The sequence below is a fragment of the Oryctolagus cuniculus genome, chromosome 5 (genome assembly GCF_051225735.1).
Source record: "Oryctolagus cuniculus isolate XC-2025 breed Fujian yellow rabbit chromosome 5, ASM5122573v1, whole genome shotgun sequence".
Classification (NCBI taxonomy): Eukaryota; Metazoa; Chordata; class Mammalia; order Lagomorpha; family Leporidae; genus Oryctolagus; species Oryctolagus cuniculus.
The window spans coordinates 116050233-116066065 of record NC_142871.1 but is presented as its reverse complement, the minus strand read 5'-3'; the positions used below and the strand labels follow the sequence as shown (position 1 = coordinate 116066065).

General features: G+C 45.1%; 1 protein-coding gene and 1 long non-coding RNA gene across 5 annotated transcripts in view; one reads left to right on the top strand and one right to left on the bottom strand.

Annotated features, from left to right (window-relative positions):
• The window catches only part of GCLC (glutamate-cysteine ligase catalytic subunit), a 48484-nt gene extending 44363 nt beyond the window's left edge, over window positions 1-4121 (bottom strand). For all 4 annotated transcript variants that reach the window (XR_016233987.1, XR_016233988.1, XM_002714508.6 and 1 more), the window contains exon 1: window positions 3330-4121. Coding sequence is in view for 2 of the 4 variants with exons in the window: in XM_002714508.6 (XP_002714554.1) it covers window positions 3330-3479 (150 nt within the window). In the remaining 2 variants the exon portion in view is untranslated. The remainder of the gene's footprint in view (window positions 1-3329) is intronic.
• A 5642-nt stretch (window positions 4122-9763) lies between these two features.
• The window catches only part of LOC149126621 (uncharacterized), a 62311-nt gene continuing 56241 nt past the window's right edge, over window positions 9764-15833 (top strand). Inside the window, exon 1 of the long non-coding RNA XR_016233986.1 lies at window positions 9764-11316. This is a non-coding gene — a long non-coding RNA (uncharacterized LOC149126621). The remainder of the gene's footprint in view (window positions 11317-15833) is intronic.

Genomic DNA, 15833 nt, shown 5'->3' with positions numbered 1-15833 from the left:
ATCTAATGTTTACAGTAGCACTATTCACAACAGCCAAGATGTGAACCGAACCTAAATGTTAACTGACAAAAAAAAATGGACAAAGAAAATGCAGTATACACAAACGATGGAATATTATTCAGCCTAATAAACAGAAGGAAATCCGAAAATGTGGATGATTTTGAAGATATTACGCTAAGAGAAACAAATCAAGTCACAGAAGGGCCAACTGCTAAAATAGTCAAATGCACAGAATCGCAGATGCTAGGGGCTGGCAAGAAGGAGTTCTTAAGCAAAAGCATAAAGTCTCAATCATGCAAGATGAACAAATTCTATCATTCCTGTAGTTAATTTTGTATTTTACACTTAAAGATTTTGGCAAGGTGGATCTCTTGTTAAGTGCCTTCACCATACCCACACCCCAAAGTCCTAACTGGAATCTACTGTTTCTCAAACCACTAACGGATCACAACCTGCAGTCATGATCCATTCGTGCTGTCCCATAAGAGGGTGATTACGTGGGCCTGATGCCGAGGAACAGCGGCATTAGCAAGTACCTGGGCGTGAACCCAGCTGCCCCCAGAGCAGCACACCTTCTCTCCCCAGAAAGCTCAAGGTGCACAGCAGGAGCACTGGCCATCTGCATCCCACAGGTCAAGGGTGGGAAAGGACCAACTCAGCAGACACCAAGGCATCACTGACTTGCCGTTTCAGGAGCAAAAAGTTGCGTGGGACTTTTTTTTCCTTTTGGGAAGTCTTCACAATCAATTCTTCCCCTTCTGTCAGGCTGTTTGCCTACAACTGGACTGTCAATACTTATAGGTAGGAATGTTATTCTTCTTGAAACTTCTATGCCTCTAGCCTCTACCCAGGGACAACGGAAGCAGAATGTAATAAATGAACAGAGGCCAGGGTATGGCGCAGCTGGTTAAGCTGCTGCCTGCAATGCTGGCATCCCATATGGGTACTGATTCAAGTCCTGGCTTCTCCACTTATGATCCAGCTCCCTGCTAATGGGCCTGGGAAAACTGCAGCAGATGTTCCAAGAACTTGAGCCCCTGCACTAACATGGGAGACACAGTTGGAGTTCTTGGCTCTTGGCTTCAACCTGGCCCAGCCCTGGACACTCGCTGCAGCCATTTAGGGACTAAACCAGTGAATGGAAGATCTCTCTCTGTACGCAATCTTAATAAAAAATGAGCAGCATGTGATTTTTTTACATCTTTTCTACTTTGTGTTTCTATTAAATAGTAACCTCCCCATTCCAAAGGACACAGAGGGCAGGCATGGGAAAGAAGAAAATTCGAGAGGATGGAGAAGACAAATCATAAGATAAACAGTAACACGCTGGTGAGACAGGAAGCATCTAAAATCAAGTTTCTTAAGAAAAACCAATTTGCAGCTTTGGATCTCGCTCATGAAGTGATATTTGGGACAAGAAGTGTGCAGTCACAAGCGAAAGCTTTCACTGAACATGTTTAACACATTTTAACATGACAGCAGTGCTATCCAGGAAAGATTATTACAGCCTTAAGACACCCTGAAGTCTCTTTATCAACAGATCTGCCCAGGTTTATCTTTTCAAGTTTTACTACCTGGTTGAAATGCCAAGCCCAATTTATAGAAGCAACACCTTTGATCTTTTGGGGTGGGGTGGGGAGGAGCACCTAATCCCAACCTTTTCTCCATAACCACTTATCAAAGGGGAGACACTTTCCTGGGTGCTGACCTTCATAAAGACCCTGCTCTTGAGTTCTTCTCATTCAGCTACCTCAACAATGCAAGTCACTTCATACAGAAGATCTCAATGTTCGTCCTACCTACAGCAAGAAGTTTCCTAAATACAGGACTAAGGACTCTGGTAGGATCTTAGGTGAACACAGCAGAAAGTCTCCAGTCCATGTAATTCTGCCTGGGGCAATGACCACCATCAACTGCTTTCCCTTTGGTAGTCAGGTGTCAAAATGCGAACAAACAAAATTTTAATTTCTAGTTGCTCAAAGATGGCTAAATTGTCTTACAATGCAAAACTAAGTGACACTTCATACATTCCCTGTGCCACAAGCACTTGATGCCAACTGTACCAGGCACAAGACTAAACCTTAGGACAACAAGAAGTGAACAAAAGGCACAATGTACACTGTCCCTGTCTCCTTGGGCTGACATTGCCCTGTGAGTGACACACAATACAGAAATGAATACAGAAAGTGTTAGATGAACTGAAGAAAAGTGAAGAATTATCAAACACAGACTGTGCTGTTTTTCCATACAAAGTGTGACAAATCCCTTTTGTAGAAGTGCAAATTACTAGTCATTCTTTTTCCGAGTTAGCAATTCCTACAGCTGTGGGAGGCGGAGCTACCATCCCATCTTAGAAAGCAGGAAACTTTGCAAGATGCTCTGCAGGACCTGCACACACTTACACCAAACAGGTAAACACTGACAGAAGATACATTCGAAAGCAAAAACTGAAATCCAAAAACAGAGACTGACTTCTGAATAAGTTAATTATCTGTACTGCACCTTGTTTTTTAAAAACAGGAAGAGAGGACTTAGAAAGCTTTGGCAGAATGGACTAAACCTAACAGTAACTGTTAAAGCTGCTTTCCACATCATTCCAATAAACAATGGTTCAACATACTGAGGATAGAGAGACATCCGCATCTGCAGGCAGAGCACATGTTGAAGCACTGATTGGTGAAGTTTAGATGCTGGACTGGGGCCATGGAAAGGCGCTAACAAATCCCTATTTTGAAGCTCTAGGCACTCCCACTTAGAACTAAACAGGATCAAGGAGGGTTTCCCTCTTCAAGAAAAGGGAGCCAAAATTTGTTGCAATTTTACAGCTATCAGCGTGGGCGGAGGCGGGAGTAGGGGCTTGAGAAGAGCATTGTGAAAGACACCTGGATGAGGCAAGGAAATAAGCGAACTTCCAAGACCCGCTTTCTAACAGCAATGGGCCCACGAGGACAAATCGATCCCTTTCTCATTAATCTCAGAGTCAATTTCGAGACTGGTCGGGAGATACACTGGACTTTAATACATGTACACTTTCTCATGCTCACGCCATCCCAGCGCCCATCGCGTCTGCCGAATGAAGGGAGACACCCAAATGAATGAATGAATGTACGGGGGACACGAGTGTGGCTAGAGATTCAGGCAGGGGCCCCACACGGTCCGGATGGCCCTGGACGCCGGCCAGGCGAAGGCAGGCACGGCGCGCCCGGGACGGGGAGGTACCGGGGACTCTCGGGGCGCACTGCAGGACGCCGACCGCGATGGGGCCCGGAGCTCCGGTCCCGCCGGGCTGAACAAAGGCAGTGCGGGGTGGCCCGACCGCGGGCGCTCACCTCGTCGCCCCATTTGAGCACGTCCTTGTGCCGGTCCTTGACGGCGTGGTAGATGTTCAGGAACTGGAGGATTCCGTGCCGCCGCACGTGGTCGGCGTGGCGCTTGGTCTCCTCCCAGCTCAGCGGCGAGCCCTGGGACAGCAGCCCCATGGCCGCCCCCTCCTCCGACTCCTTGGAGGTGCCCGCGGCCGCGGGCTCCGGGCGCCCGCAGAAGGCAGCGGCAGCTACGGCTCCACCCCAGGCGGGGGCCTTCGGGACGCAGCTGGCAGAGGGAGGGTCCTGTCCGCGCCGGCTTCCCGGTGCGAGGACGGGTCCCCGCCGCCCAGGTGACAGATCCGGGGGTCCGGCGCACCGCGCACAGACAGAAGACGGGAAGGCAGGCTGGGCGGCTCTAGGCCAGACGGCCTCGCCCCTCGCTCGCTCCCGCCCTGCTCCTGCTCCGAGGCGGCGGCGACTGACCCCACGGCCGCGCTGCGGCTCCCGCTTCTCTTTGCCGGTGTCGTGCACTCACTGGCTTCTTCCTACTTGTGACCAAAACCTGCGCCGCCGCGGAGCATGCCCAGTGCCGCCGCCCGCTGGTCCGCCGCTCCAGGTCGCGGTCCGCAGCTCCGGATTTTATAGACTGCGGGCGGGGGGCGGGGAAAGGAGGCGGGGCAGGAGGGAGAGGCGTGGCCCAGAGCCCCGGGGGCCCCGAGGCTCTCTGCGGAGGAGGGGTGCGCGGGCGGCGCTGGGGCGGGGCGGGCTGCATCGCTTTAAGCGAATGCGGATGTAAAACTCCTTTTCTCCTAATCCGAAGAGGTCGGGAAAAGACACAGGTGAGAGCCGCAGAATGCCTTGAAAACGTAATTAACTTGAGAGTCGAGTGAGTCACATGACTGTACCTCAGAGGCACTGGGAAACTTCGGGCAAATTATTTCCAAGCCTGAATGCGCCTAGTTTAATCCTGCCTTCAGTGGATGGGCATAGTACAATTTCTCATGGATCTGTAAGTATTTGATAACATGCGTTCTAGTTGGCCACTTTTAAAAATAAAAAAAAATGGGGATTGATCGCCGTCTCCAGATAGACCATATGAAGGAGTTATCCTGCCTTCAAACCTAAGCTTCATCCATTTAAAGTGATCAAAATGCTGTTCACGTGAGCTTACCTAGGAACAGCTGGAGTTGGCTCTCCCTTGGCGGGAACTGGAAGGAAGAAGGTACCTTGCCCCCAAGCACTTGTTCAGTAAATAAGCTCTGACACAGCAATGACATGACAGATCCAGAGCAAAGTGACAGCAACCAGGTCACACTTGTCCTGAGGCCAGGAGGAGTGTGCATATGACAATCCTTTCCCTGGCACTTCAGAGTTCACTTTGCGTAAGCACTTCCTAATCACTGAGTGCATGATTGGGGAGTGTCTTCTCTCACAGCCTCCACAGTACACGTCACAGGATGCGGGCACACGGATAGGGAAGGTTGGCCGTGATTTTCACAGTGGGGTGTGTGTGTGTGGAGGATGGGGTTTGAGGCTCAAGAGTCTTGTGCCTTCACTGCCTGCACCAGACATTTCCGTGCCTGGCTTCCTACTTATTTTTCCGGAATAACTGCTCTCTGTGTTTCAGTTGAATTTGTGCTTGCCTCTGCACAGGATATAGAATCCTTTCAAAAGCATATCCACACTATATAGTGATTTTTCTCTGGAATTGAGATGACTTGTGCCTTCTGTGCTTGGTGTAAGGTAAATACTTCATATATTAGCTCCTTTTGAAAAGCAGGAGGCAGGGGAGAGGGAGATAGAGAAAAAAACTGCTTCACAAACAGATAAGGCATCCAAAGAAAGGGTCATTTGGTTATTCTCACGATGTCACATTTCATAGCCTGCGGTGTTCCACATAATGGTCATTAGCCACATGTGACTACTGGTCATTTGAATGTGGCTAACCAGAAACTGAACGTTTACTTTAACTTCAATATGAATTTAAAAATGGACATTCCATTCACTTACTGGAAAACTTTTATTTATTTGAAAGGCTGAGTGACAGAGGGACAGAGAAAATCTTCCATCTGCTGGTTCACTCCCCACATGGCCACAATGGCTGGGGACGGGCCAGGCAGAAGCCAGGAGCCAGGAACTCCATCGTGGTCTCCCACGTGGGTGCAGGGGCCCAAGTACATGGGCCATCGTCTGCTGCTGCTTTCTTAGGTTCATTAGCAGGAAGCAGGATCAGAAGCTGAGCAGCTGGACTTGAACCAGCAGAATATAGGATGCTGGCCTAGCAGCAGGGAGCACCTTAAAACGTCAACTACAGCCCACCACACCAGCTCCGCTTATTTGAAACCTTTTAAGTAAATTTTGGAACAAGTTGGGAATGTGACTCCATGTTTTCAAGTGTACGTTTCATGAAATCTAAATAGAAATTAAGTATTTCCGGTGAAATTTAGTGGCTCAAGAAGTGTGCTGTGTGACCGACCAGCTTTGATGACTTAACACAAAAATCCAATGTAAATATCTAAAATTTCGTGTTGATTGCACGTTGATGTGTAGGACAGTATTTCGGATACTGAGCTAAGAAAGACGTGGTGTATTTAATTCACCTGTTTCTTTTCGATTTTCAGACTGCGTCTATCTCGCATCCCAAGTTGTTGAGACCGCGCTGGTGCAGACCTTTATTGACACTGGACAAAGCAGGATTTTCCCTTAGAGCTGCGGGATTTCCTAATTACCTTACCGTGGAGCCAACCCTCTCGGGAGGGTCCGCTTGGCTCCATCCAGTAAGAGACTAAGTTCTAGCCAGATACCCGCGTAGTGAGAATTAGCTTTAGGATCCGAATTATTCCGCCCTAGATCTTGGGCCGCACTCCTACACCCCCCCCCCCCCCGACTCGCACACGAAACCACGGCGGTCATTTCGGCTCCACCGGCAGTTGAACCAAATTTAAAAGCGGGATGTTGGCCGCATCCTCAGAAATTCCTGGTAAAAGGGAAAACGCCCCGCTAAGACCGAGCGGTCACAGTCAGCAACAGCCGCTCTAACAGTAATTTGCATTTGCGGGACTCCTTCGGCATCTCATAACGTGAGTTTCACCCAAAGCTGCACGTCCACATTTGGGCGTGGGTTTTCAGCACACAGCCCCGTCAAGACTTCAGCAAAACAGGCAAAGCTCCTATCTTGCAGAATGAGCTAGTCATGAGGAAAGGTTAGAGATTTCCTGACCACTTCCTCCGCGGAAGAACTCAAACACCTGCCCGAACCAAACCCACCCCTGCAAGCGGCGGACCGCACCGCACCGCTGGCTTCCGAGCTCCACGGACCAATGCAAACCCGATGCCGGGAGCACAAGAAAACCCGGCCCGGAGCCCGGCGGCCGGGGACGCCGGGCGCCCGCGCCACCGAGCTGAGCATGCTCCGAACAGCGGGCTGTCGCCGGAGGAAGCGGCGCGGGCCGCGGGCGCTGCACGCCGCGCCGTTGTTGTGGTACAGCCCCCGCCACGTGACTGCGCCGGGCCCGCCTCCCGGCGCGCGCTGCCGCCTCACCGTGACTCAGCACTTTGTGCGGGGCTCGGCGCCGGAGGTCAATCCTGAGGAGAGCGAGCCCCGGGGCAAAGTCCGCACTCCGGATCCGTGGGTGGCTGCTCGCGTGAGGGCAGCAGCCATTTCAGATTCTCAGGCTGTCGGGCCTTTAAGAGAGTAGGAGAAATGCGCTTATCCTTTCCCTGGGGTCGTGCGGTACGGCTTCCCCTGAGTCAGCGGCTACGCAGCCAGCGATGAGGAGAGCGCAGGGGATGTGGCTGCGGGCCTCGGAGGAAGGCGCTCACAGGTGCAAGCCCGGAGGTTTCTCCTCCAGCTTAAACACTGTTTGTTGTCAGTGCTGCTAAATTAATAGGAAAAAAAAAAACAAAAAACAAAACAAAACACAAGTCTTCTTGTATTTGGTAGCTTTTTAAACACCCGGTGCGGAGATACCCTGTGACAAAAGCAAAGAAACTTTTTTTAAAGGTCAATTTTCAGTTCACGTGGATTTCCACTTTTTACTGTTTTTTTAATACTTCCATATGAGAGTGAGATCTGTGTACTGGTTCAGTCCCCCATATGTCCCCCAAGCCAGGACTGGAGCACTGTGGGGACCCCACGACTTGAGCCACCACTTGCTGCCTCCCAGCGTGCACTTAGAGGGAATCCAGTGGAGCTGGGACTTGAACTCCTGTGGGATGCAGTGTTAAGTGTTGGGCCAAGAACCCACGCTACAGATGGATTTTTCAGGTAGGGTTACGAAAGGTTTACGCAGGCAAGTAAAGACCTGTTTTTAAGATGGGGAAGCTTCAGTGCGCTCCAAAAGATGGGTAGGAGTTCACAGGGGGCAAGATTTAAGATGTGGAGGTGAGAAAAAGGAACTCCCAGGAGACATGACGTGATGGGATCCAGAACACACAGGAAGTGGCCTTCTTTTCTCCCTCCCCCCTTTCGGGATAGTATTCCTATGAGATGCTAAGGGAGCAGATAGGATGCTAAGATGGTATCTTGGGTTGGGAAGGGTCATATGTGAGTCAGGAGAGTCTTCTTCCTGGAGTATGATTAAAGCAGAAATCTTTGGGAATTTCCACGCCAACAGGAAAGTGGAGAGAACAGGGTCTGATAAGGACTTTGTTGTGTGTGATAAGGACTCTCCAGCTTAAGTGTCACAATATGGTTGTTCTTGTTACTTACCTCCTCTCATTAATTTAAAGTAAATCTCACTGGAGCAAGATCTCTTAGCTCTAACTGAAGATTGAAGAGAGGAAGGTAAGACATTGCAACAATTAATATGAAAGATAATCCATGAAAATGGAAAAGTGTGCAATAGGCTAATCCTTTACTGGGAATCTCTTCATCCTGAAATTGGAAACAGTAGATATTGTTCAGTTATTTTTAGTCCAGATTATCTAGTTTTTGTGTAACGTATGGAACTGCATTTAAAAAAACAAAACAAAAAAGTCAAGTATGTCACATGTAGTATAAACTTCCATGAAGACTGGCATGGATGATTATTCTTTTGAAATAGGCCAAGTGTCAAGGTGAGTTAACTGTTGAAAGCCTGTATTTATCCTTTCAAAGATTCCTAATCTTAGTCCCCACCCTTTTCCTCTTACTGGCTTCCTGTAGTTCATGTAAATACATGTAATCATCATCCTAGATTAGATAACAGCAAATAATGATCTTTGGCACACAGCAACCTATCATGCCTGGAGTATGAGATGTGAAAAACAGCTAACCATAATTGCATCTATGTAGGAAAGTAGCTGTGCTGAATATGAGCATTTTTGCTTAGATAGGACTAGGTTTTTAGGGGGGAAAACCCTACAAGGAATAACAGAATTCTATTTCTAAAGGAATTATTCCCTATAATACCCCCTTTCCACTTATTTTAACACTTAGGTTTAGAAGTAGTAGGTATATTAGAAAAAAATTCAACTCACCTAAAAGGGACATAAGGCAGTATGTCCCAAGGACAGCCTCAAAATATGACTTTTCACTAAAAAATGGCAATAGCAGCCAGATTGAGAAACCTGGCCTATATGGATCAAGATAAACTTTAAGTATTACACAGGTGCTTTTCCTTAACTATGCAAAGGCTCCTAATGGCATCAAATTGATTTGATGAGAACTAACATACACAATGGTTAATATCACTGCTTAAAGTTGTCACAAACACAATTATATGTATATGGGTGTGCACACATCGCCATTTAGTATATTCCTAGTCTCTAGTGCACTGATGGTCCCTATAACAGGGCTTCTTTTTTTTTTTAAACTTATTTAATAAATGTTGAAAGTACAATTTTTGGATTATAGCAGCTTTTCCCCCCAATAACATCCCTCCCACCCACAAACTATCCCATCTCCCACTCCCTCTCCCATCTCAACCCTCATTAAGATTCATTTTTAACTATCTTTATATACAGAAGATCAACTTGGTATATACTAAGTAAAGATTTCAACAGACTGCACCCACACAGATACACAAAGTATAAAGTACTATTTGAATACTAATTTTACCATTAATTTGCATAGCACAACACATTAAGGGCAGAGATCCTACATGGGGAGCAAGTGTATGGTGACTCCCGTTGTTGATTTAACAATTGACACTCTTATTTATGACGTCAGTAATCACCCGAGGCTCTTGTCATGAGCTGCCAAGGCTATGGAAGCCTCTTAAGGTCACAAACTCCGACTTTATTTAGACAAGGCCATAATCAAAATGGAAGTTCTCTCCTCCCTTCAGAGAAAGGTACCTCCTTCTTTGATGGCCAGTTCTTTCTGCTGAAATCTCACTAACAGAGATCTTTCATTTAGTTTTCTTTTTTTTTGTTTGTTTTTTGTTTTTGTTTTTGTTTTTGTTTTTGTTTTTTTGCCAGAGTGTCTTGGCTTTCCATGCCTGTGAAACTCTCATGGGCTTTTTAGCCAGATCCGAATGCCTTAAGGGCTGATTCTGAGGCCAGAGTGCTGATCAGGATATTTGCCATTCTTTGAGTCTGCTGTGTATCCCACTTCCCATGCTGGATCATTCTCTCCTTTTTAATTCTATCAATTATTATTAGCAGACACTGGTCTTGTTTATGTGATCCCTTTGACATTTAATCCTATCTTTATGATCAGTTATGAACTTAAACTGATCACTTTGACTAGTAAGATGGCATTAGTACATGCCACCTTAATACGATTGATTTGAAATCCCATGGCACATTTCTAGCTCTACCATTAGTAACAGGGCCTCTTTTTTACCCTCTCTTTTCCTTGTGGCCACTTGGTCTACATGCCAAACTGTCTATGCTTATCCTTGAGAGACTTGTTGTATCCTGGTATTAATATTTAGATCTGGTTGCAGTTTTTAGTCTTCCATCTGTATTTAATAAGTGAGTTTAAGAAACCATAACTCAGGGGCTGGTGCTGTATCATAGTGGGTAAAGCCACCACCTGCAGCAACCGCATCTCACATGGGTGCCGGTTTGAGTCACAAGTGCCCCACTTCTCTGCTATGGCCTGGGAAAGCAGTGGAAGATGGCCCAAGTCATTGGGTCCCTGGGCCCATGTAGGACAACCAGAAGAAGCTCCAGACTCCTAGATTCAGATAGACCCAGCTACAGCTGTTGCCACCATTTGGGGAGTGAGCTAGCCTCTCTAACTCTCTGCCTAACTCTACCTTTCCAATAAATAAATAAATCTTAAAAAAATAGAAATGAAAACTCAGTATATTTTGGAGTAGCTCTGGGCTACTGGGCAGTGAATGGAGCCTGGTGGAAAAGCCTTAGTTCAAGTGTTGGTACTCGGAATCACACCTCTGCCTGCATCTAGCTTTGTTATCTTGGACAAGTCCCTTTGCTTAAGTTTCATCTGTTTGATGAGGGAGAGTAATAAGTTGCTGAGTGGTTTTAAAGATTAAAAGTAACATGTAGGGCACCTGGTACATATGGCAGGTGCATTAAATAGTACTTCTTTTGCATCAATCAAGCAAAGGTAAGAATTTCAGGAAGTACAACCCTGCTACAGCCTTGGATGTTTCTACTGCTGCAATGATGAGATTAGACTTTCCCAAAAAAGTGATTCCCTTGTTACTCCAAATTTCTGCACATGTAAAAGCTAGAGTTTAAGGCTCTCAAATGGCCACCAAAAACCCCCTTTCTTGCACTTTAGTTTTTAAGAGTTTGGTAGCTGCTGCCGGTGCTTTTTCTTCAGGTTTCTTTCAGGCAAACCTTCACTGGCTCCTCTTGTGCCTCTCCAATGAAAAACCTGAGTTAATAGGAAGCAGCTTGCTAGTCATGGGCAACCCACATGGCTTCAGATGTAGGCCTTGTGGAGCCATGCGGCAGGGATGGGAGACCACAGCTGTCACAGCAGGGTGGACTGATGAGTTCCTCATTGAAAGAGGCACCAGGAAGCCTCACTTTCGGTGGGCAGTTCTGCATTGGGACAGCCTAAGCTGTTACTCTCCAGAGGAGTGTTCAGCCAACAGCATGGACACAACGGGTAAGCAGGGTTGCTCTGTGCGAGTTTGATCTGGAGAAGAATGGTGAACTAAGAAGTATTCAATATCTATTACGATGAGGAAGGCTTACCTCTCTCCCCACGAGCCAAGTGAGGAGAGCAGCCCAAAGAAGGTGCTGCGGAGCGTGAGTAGTTATGGTTTCCAAAATGCCCACTACCCATCTGCCCTTGTGATAGCAAAGAAGGATCTTGCTGTGGGTGGCAATATCCTTTGCAGTAAAAACACTCGCATTTTCAAGGTGTACAATGTTATGAAAAAGGTTGGGGAAGGCTATTGCGATGTATTGAGGAGGAAGCCGAAGCTCTCAGATTAGAAAGCACACGCAAAGACAGGCCAAATTTGTAAACAGCAGGACCAGGATTTGATCCAAAGGTGCTCTGTTTACCTTCAAAGTCCAAGTTCATCTCACTTTCCTCACATTGCTCAAAACAAAGCCATACAAACAGTTGTACCTGAAATTGGAATAAGCCTTGACAGTTTGCAGAGTGCTTTTACAAAACAAAAGGGGGAAAATCGAAGTGAGAGAAGAAATATTTCTTGTACACCTGAACGAGGACAGCTGGTGCTTTGTGTTCTGAGTCTTATTTAATCTTCTTAATAGTTTTAACTTCTTACATCTAAATGTGAGGTGCATAGTCATGATATGCTTTTTGCAGATTTAATTTGCTCTTTGCCAACTGTCATTCCATACCCAACTAATGCAAAGAATGGACTCAATTCTTAAGGAACTTCGAGAACTCCTTTCTTAGAGCAATGATGAGGGATAGAACCTGCATTGAATCCCAGATCTCTCCCTGCCAGTTGTGCATCTCCTTGCCCCCGGAACATGGGACATAGAGATTTGCAAATTAAAATAGTTATCTTTACTGTGTCAAGACTGTATGGAAGGAACACAAACTGATATTTTTAGGTTTTTATGCATTTCTATATACCCTTGATTTCTTTGCCTATAACTGTTGGATTTCAGAATGATACCCACCTAACTTGCTGATGGAAGGAGACATAGGGAAAGACCGAGAGGCAGACCTGAAGCTGAATTGCTAGTCACTTGAAGTATAGGCTGAAAAGATAAAAGTAACTTGGGCATTTGTAGAGCTAGTGGTAGAGCTGGATGACCCTCAAGTGAAGATTTGTGTTTAGAGGAAAATCCTATCTGGGTATGATCTTTGGAGTAAGTCTAAGGAAGTAAAGCTGGTCACTCTTTAGTATCAGTTTGCAACATCATTCACTAAAGTTCATGGGATCAAAAATGAGAATTCTCTAGAGTTGTTTCTCAAGCACCCAGCAATTTTTTTTCTCAGTCAAAAAAACTAAATATAACTTTGGTGAGAGATGGTGAGCCATTTCCGTGTGCAGAGAGCTAATGACTGTTCATACTGTCCTCATGAAGTTCAGGGACACTATCCTGCAGTTGCTGGCATGTGCGATGAGGAAATTTGCTAGCTTTGAGTCATAATTTTATTGCAGTGGTGATGGCAACAGCTGTGTGAATTTGTCCTTGAGATTAGTTTATCGTCAGAGTTACATTCGGCACTATCTTGATGCTTTCATTATGAAAAACAAGTAAATCTTTTACAGATGTCTTAATATTTAATAACTTGGAGTAAGTATGTTCATAAACTAGCTGTAAAGTTACTCTCGGTGTTGATCTGCGTTACAAGGAACTTGGTTCAGAAGTTTAAACAGTATGTGAAGTAGCATGTTTATGTAACTAAGCAGTTCTCTGCCAAATCAAATTTGTGCTCGTTTACTTTAATACTAAGCATCCACTCTGTGTGGGTTCTGCTATCTGTGCTTGGGATATTGTGTGAGTTACAGTAACACTTCTTTTCTCCCAGAGCTGTCCTTTTAGAAGACAGAAAATAAACTAAATTCGATCACTGTAGATGGCATACTGAAGCAAGTAATAGAAATACATCTTTGCTAATAATTGAACTACAGGTGCTGTGATTCGGTAGTTTTCTGAGAATAAATCTGTGAAACTAAAACAGGTCACTCCTTTTCAGTGTCTGTTTGCAGTGTCACTCACTAAGACTCATAGAATTGCAGACCCAAAGAGTAACTAGCTCTTACAGGAATTTCCTTTTTGCTCCCACTCGGGATAAAACCTGGCAAATGAAGCAGGGAATGTTTATTTCATTTTCCAGAAGGTAGGACATATAGCTTCCATCTTCAATGCAAAGTGGGGTTATCGGGGTGAACTGTTACCACAGACATATTCCTTTGTTCTGTCTTAGTTCTTAGTTTCTGTTATGAATCTATAGATTCCCTAGAAATACTTTTAACCAATTTTCAAAGCCTAAAAGGGCTTATGAGACACTTGTGATATTTATCTAGGAAGCCAAACTAGTATTAAAATGTCACAGAATAGGTGATTTTTTTTTTTTTTGAAGATTTATTTGAGTTAGAGAGGTAGGGAGGGAGAGGTAGAGATATCTTCCATCCACTGGTTTCTTCAGACATGGGATAGAGCTAAGCCAGTCCTAAGCCAGGTCTCCCATGCGGGTGCAGGGGCCCAAGCACCTGGGCCACCCTCTGCTGCTTTCCCAGGTGCATGTGCAGGGAGCTGGATCAGAAGTGGAGCAGCCGTGACTTGAACCAGTGCCCCTATGGGATGCCAGCATTGCAGGCCAGGGCTTTAACCCACTGCACCATAGCACTGGCCCTGAATAGTTGAAATTTTAACTGATTCATGTTACATGGTCATAGGGTTATATTATTTTTTTTTCCCAAAATTTACTTGGGATGACAACAAAGGTTAATGGCAGCCCTTTGATAATATTACACTATGATATTCCACAGGGGAAGACCAGACTGCTAACTAGGTTTCAGGCACAGAATGGTGGAAGACACAAAAGGGAAAAAGTACAAAAAAGTCCTGATTTTAAGAAAGTTGGTACATTTAATGTCAGATTTGTGAGAAATAACTTAATCATATTATACTCAAGGTTGTGATAAATCCTGTTTATTTTTTCTCCTCCTAAGAACATAAATTCTACTTGAAGCCAGAATCATCAGTGAAGGTTTCTTCTCTTTATCCATTCTTGTATTTTCTAGATGTAAAAATTAGTTCAGGGTCATTACATTTTAACTACAGTAATGGTTGAGGTTTCTAAGTTTTACTTTTCAAGTTGGGACTGGTTTATACGTGGAGATGTTTTACATTCAGACAGTTATAAGGTGATTTACTTAAAAGGCAAAAAGAAATGAAAACGTAAGCCTGCAAATATTTACCTTAACATTTAACGTCTGTTAACAGCTTAATTCAGAAAACATGTTGTTGCATGATTAATGAAAGCTGGACTTACAAAGCATACTGTTGAAACAATAAAAATGACTACTGTGTTTTTTTTTTTTTTTTTTTTTTTTTTTTTTTTTTTGAGGCTTATAGTTTTAGCAATCACGTTAGCATTGCATTCCAGAATTCCAGGAGGGGAAAAAACCTATCATACAGATTACTAAAAATTTTCATAAAAAGAAAAGAATAGGAGAGAAGGGGAGACTAGGGCCTAGATGAGTGGCTTGGATTCCTTACCTACTAGCTCACTAGCTCGCTCATTCTTTCACAATGGTAGCTACTACTAGTGAGACTTTGGACAAATAAGTTAATCTCTTATCCCAAGTTCTAGGGGAAAAAGTAAAAGAAAAGACAATTCTGGCCCTATCTCACAATTATTGTGAGGCTTTGACAGTAGAACACATATGAAAGTGGTTGAGAAACAATCTCTACAGAAGGAAGTTCCATACAGACACTGTTAATAAAGGCCCAGGCCCGTTAACCACCTTATATCTGAAACAGCACTCTGGGTACTCCAAGTGGACCCCAAGTGGGGCTCAGACTCCGTAGCACAGAGGGCAAGATGAATGACATCCTTATCTTCCGAAAAGTTTGTAGAGTGTCGCAAATCTCAAAAGTTGCATGTATGAGATACAGTAGGAACAGAACAACATCTCTGATAAAAAAAAATAACTACTGTTTTGCATACTTAAGATATGATATCTTGTTTGGGAAGAAGTTGGGTAGACAACTCATCCTACAAGAAGGGAAAAGATCAAGGCAACTGATTCACTGAAGCCAATGAGCTACTTCTGAATACTTACAGACCTGGATCAAATAATTACCATAGCTTTGGTCTATTAACTGGGACATTTGTGTGTGTGTGTGTGTGTGTGTGTGTGTGTCTGTCTGTCTGTCAGTGTCACTATATTCAAGCTCTTAAGCCTCCTCTCATTGGATTCTTACAGCCATATTGTTGTAGGCAGGTATACAGAATAAAACTGATCAGGTTTGTGAGCTAGAAGACCACACCTTCACCATGCCCTTGTGTGACCTCATGCCCCTACCTGGCCATACCTGTGTACCCACCGGCCAATCGGGTTAATAAACCACTCCCCTTTGGAAATGGATTAAAAGCCTGGGACATGGTGTGCCCGCCTTCTCCTTTCCTTGACCTTTTGCCAGTACGGGGCTTGCTGTGGCCCTGTGCTTCCAGGGTGC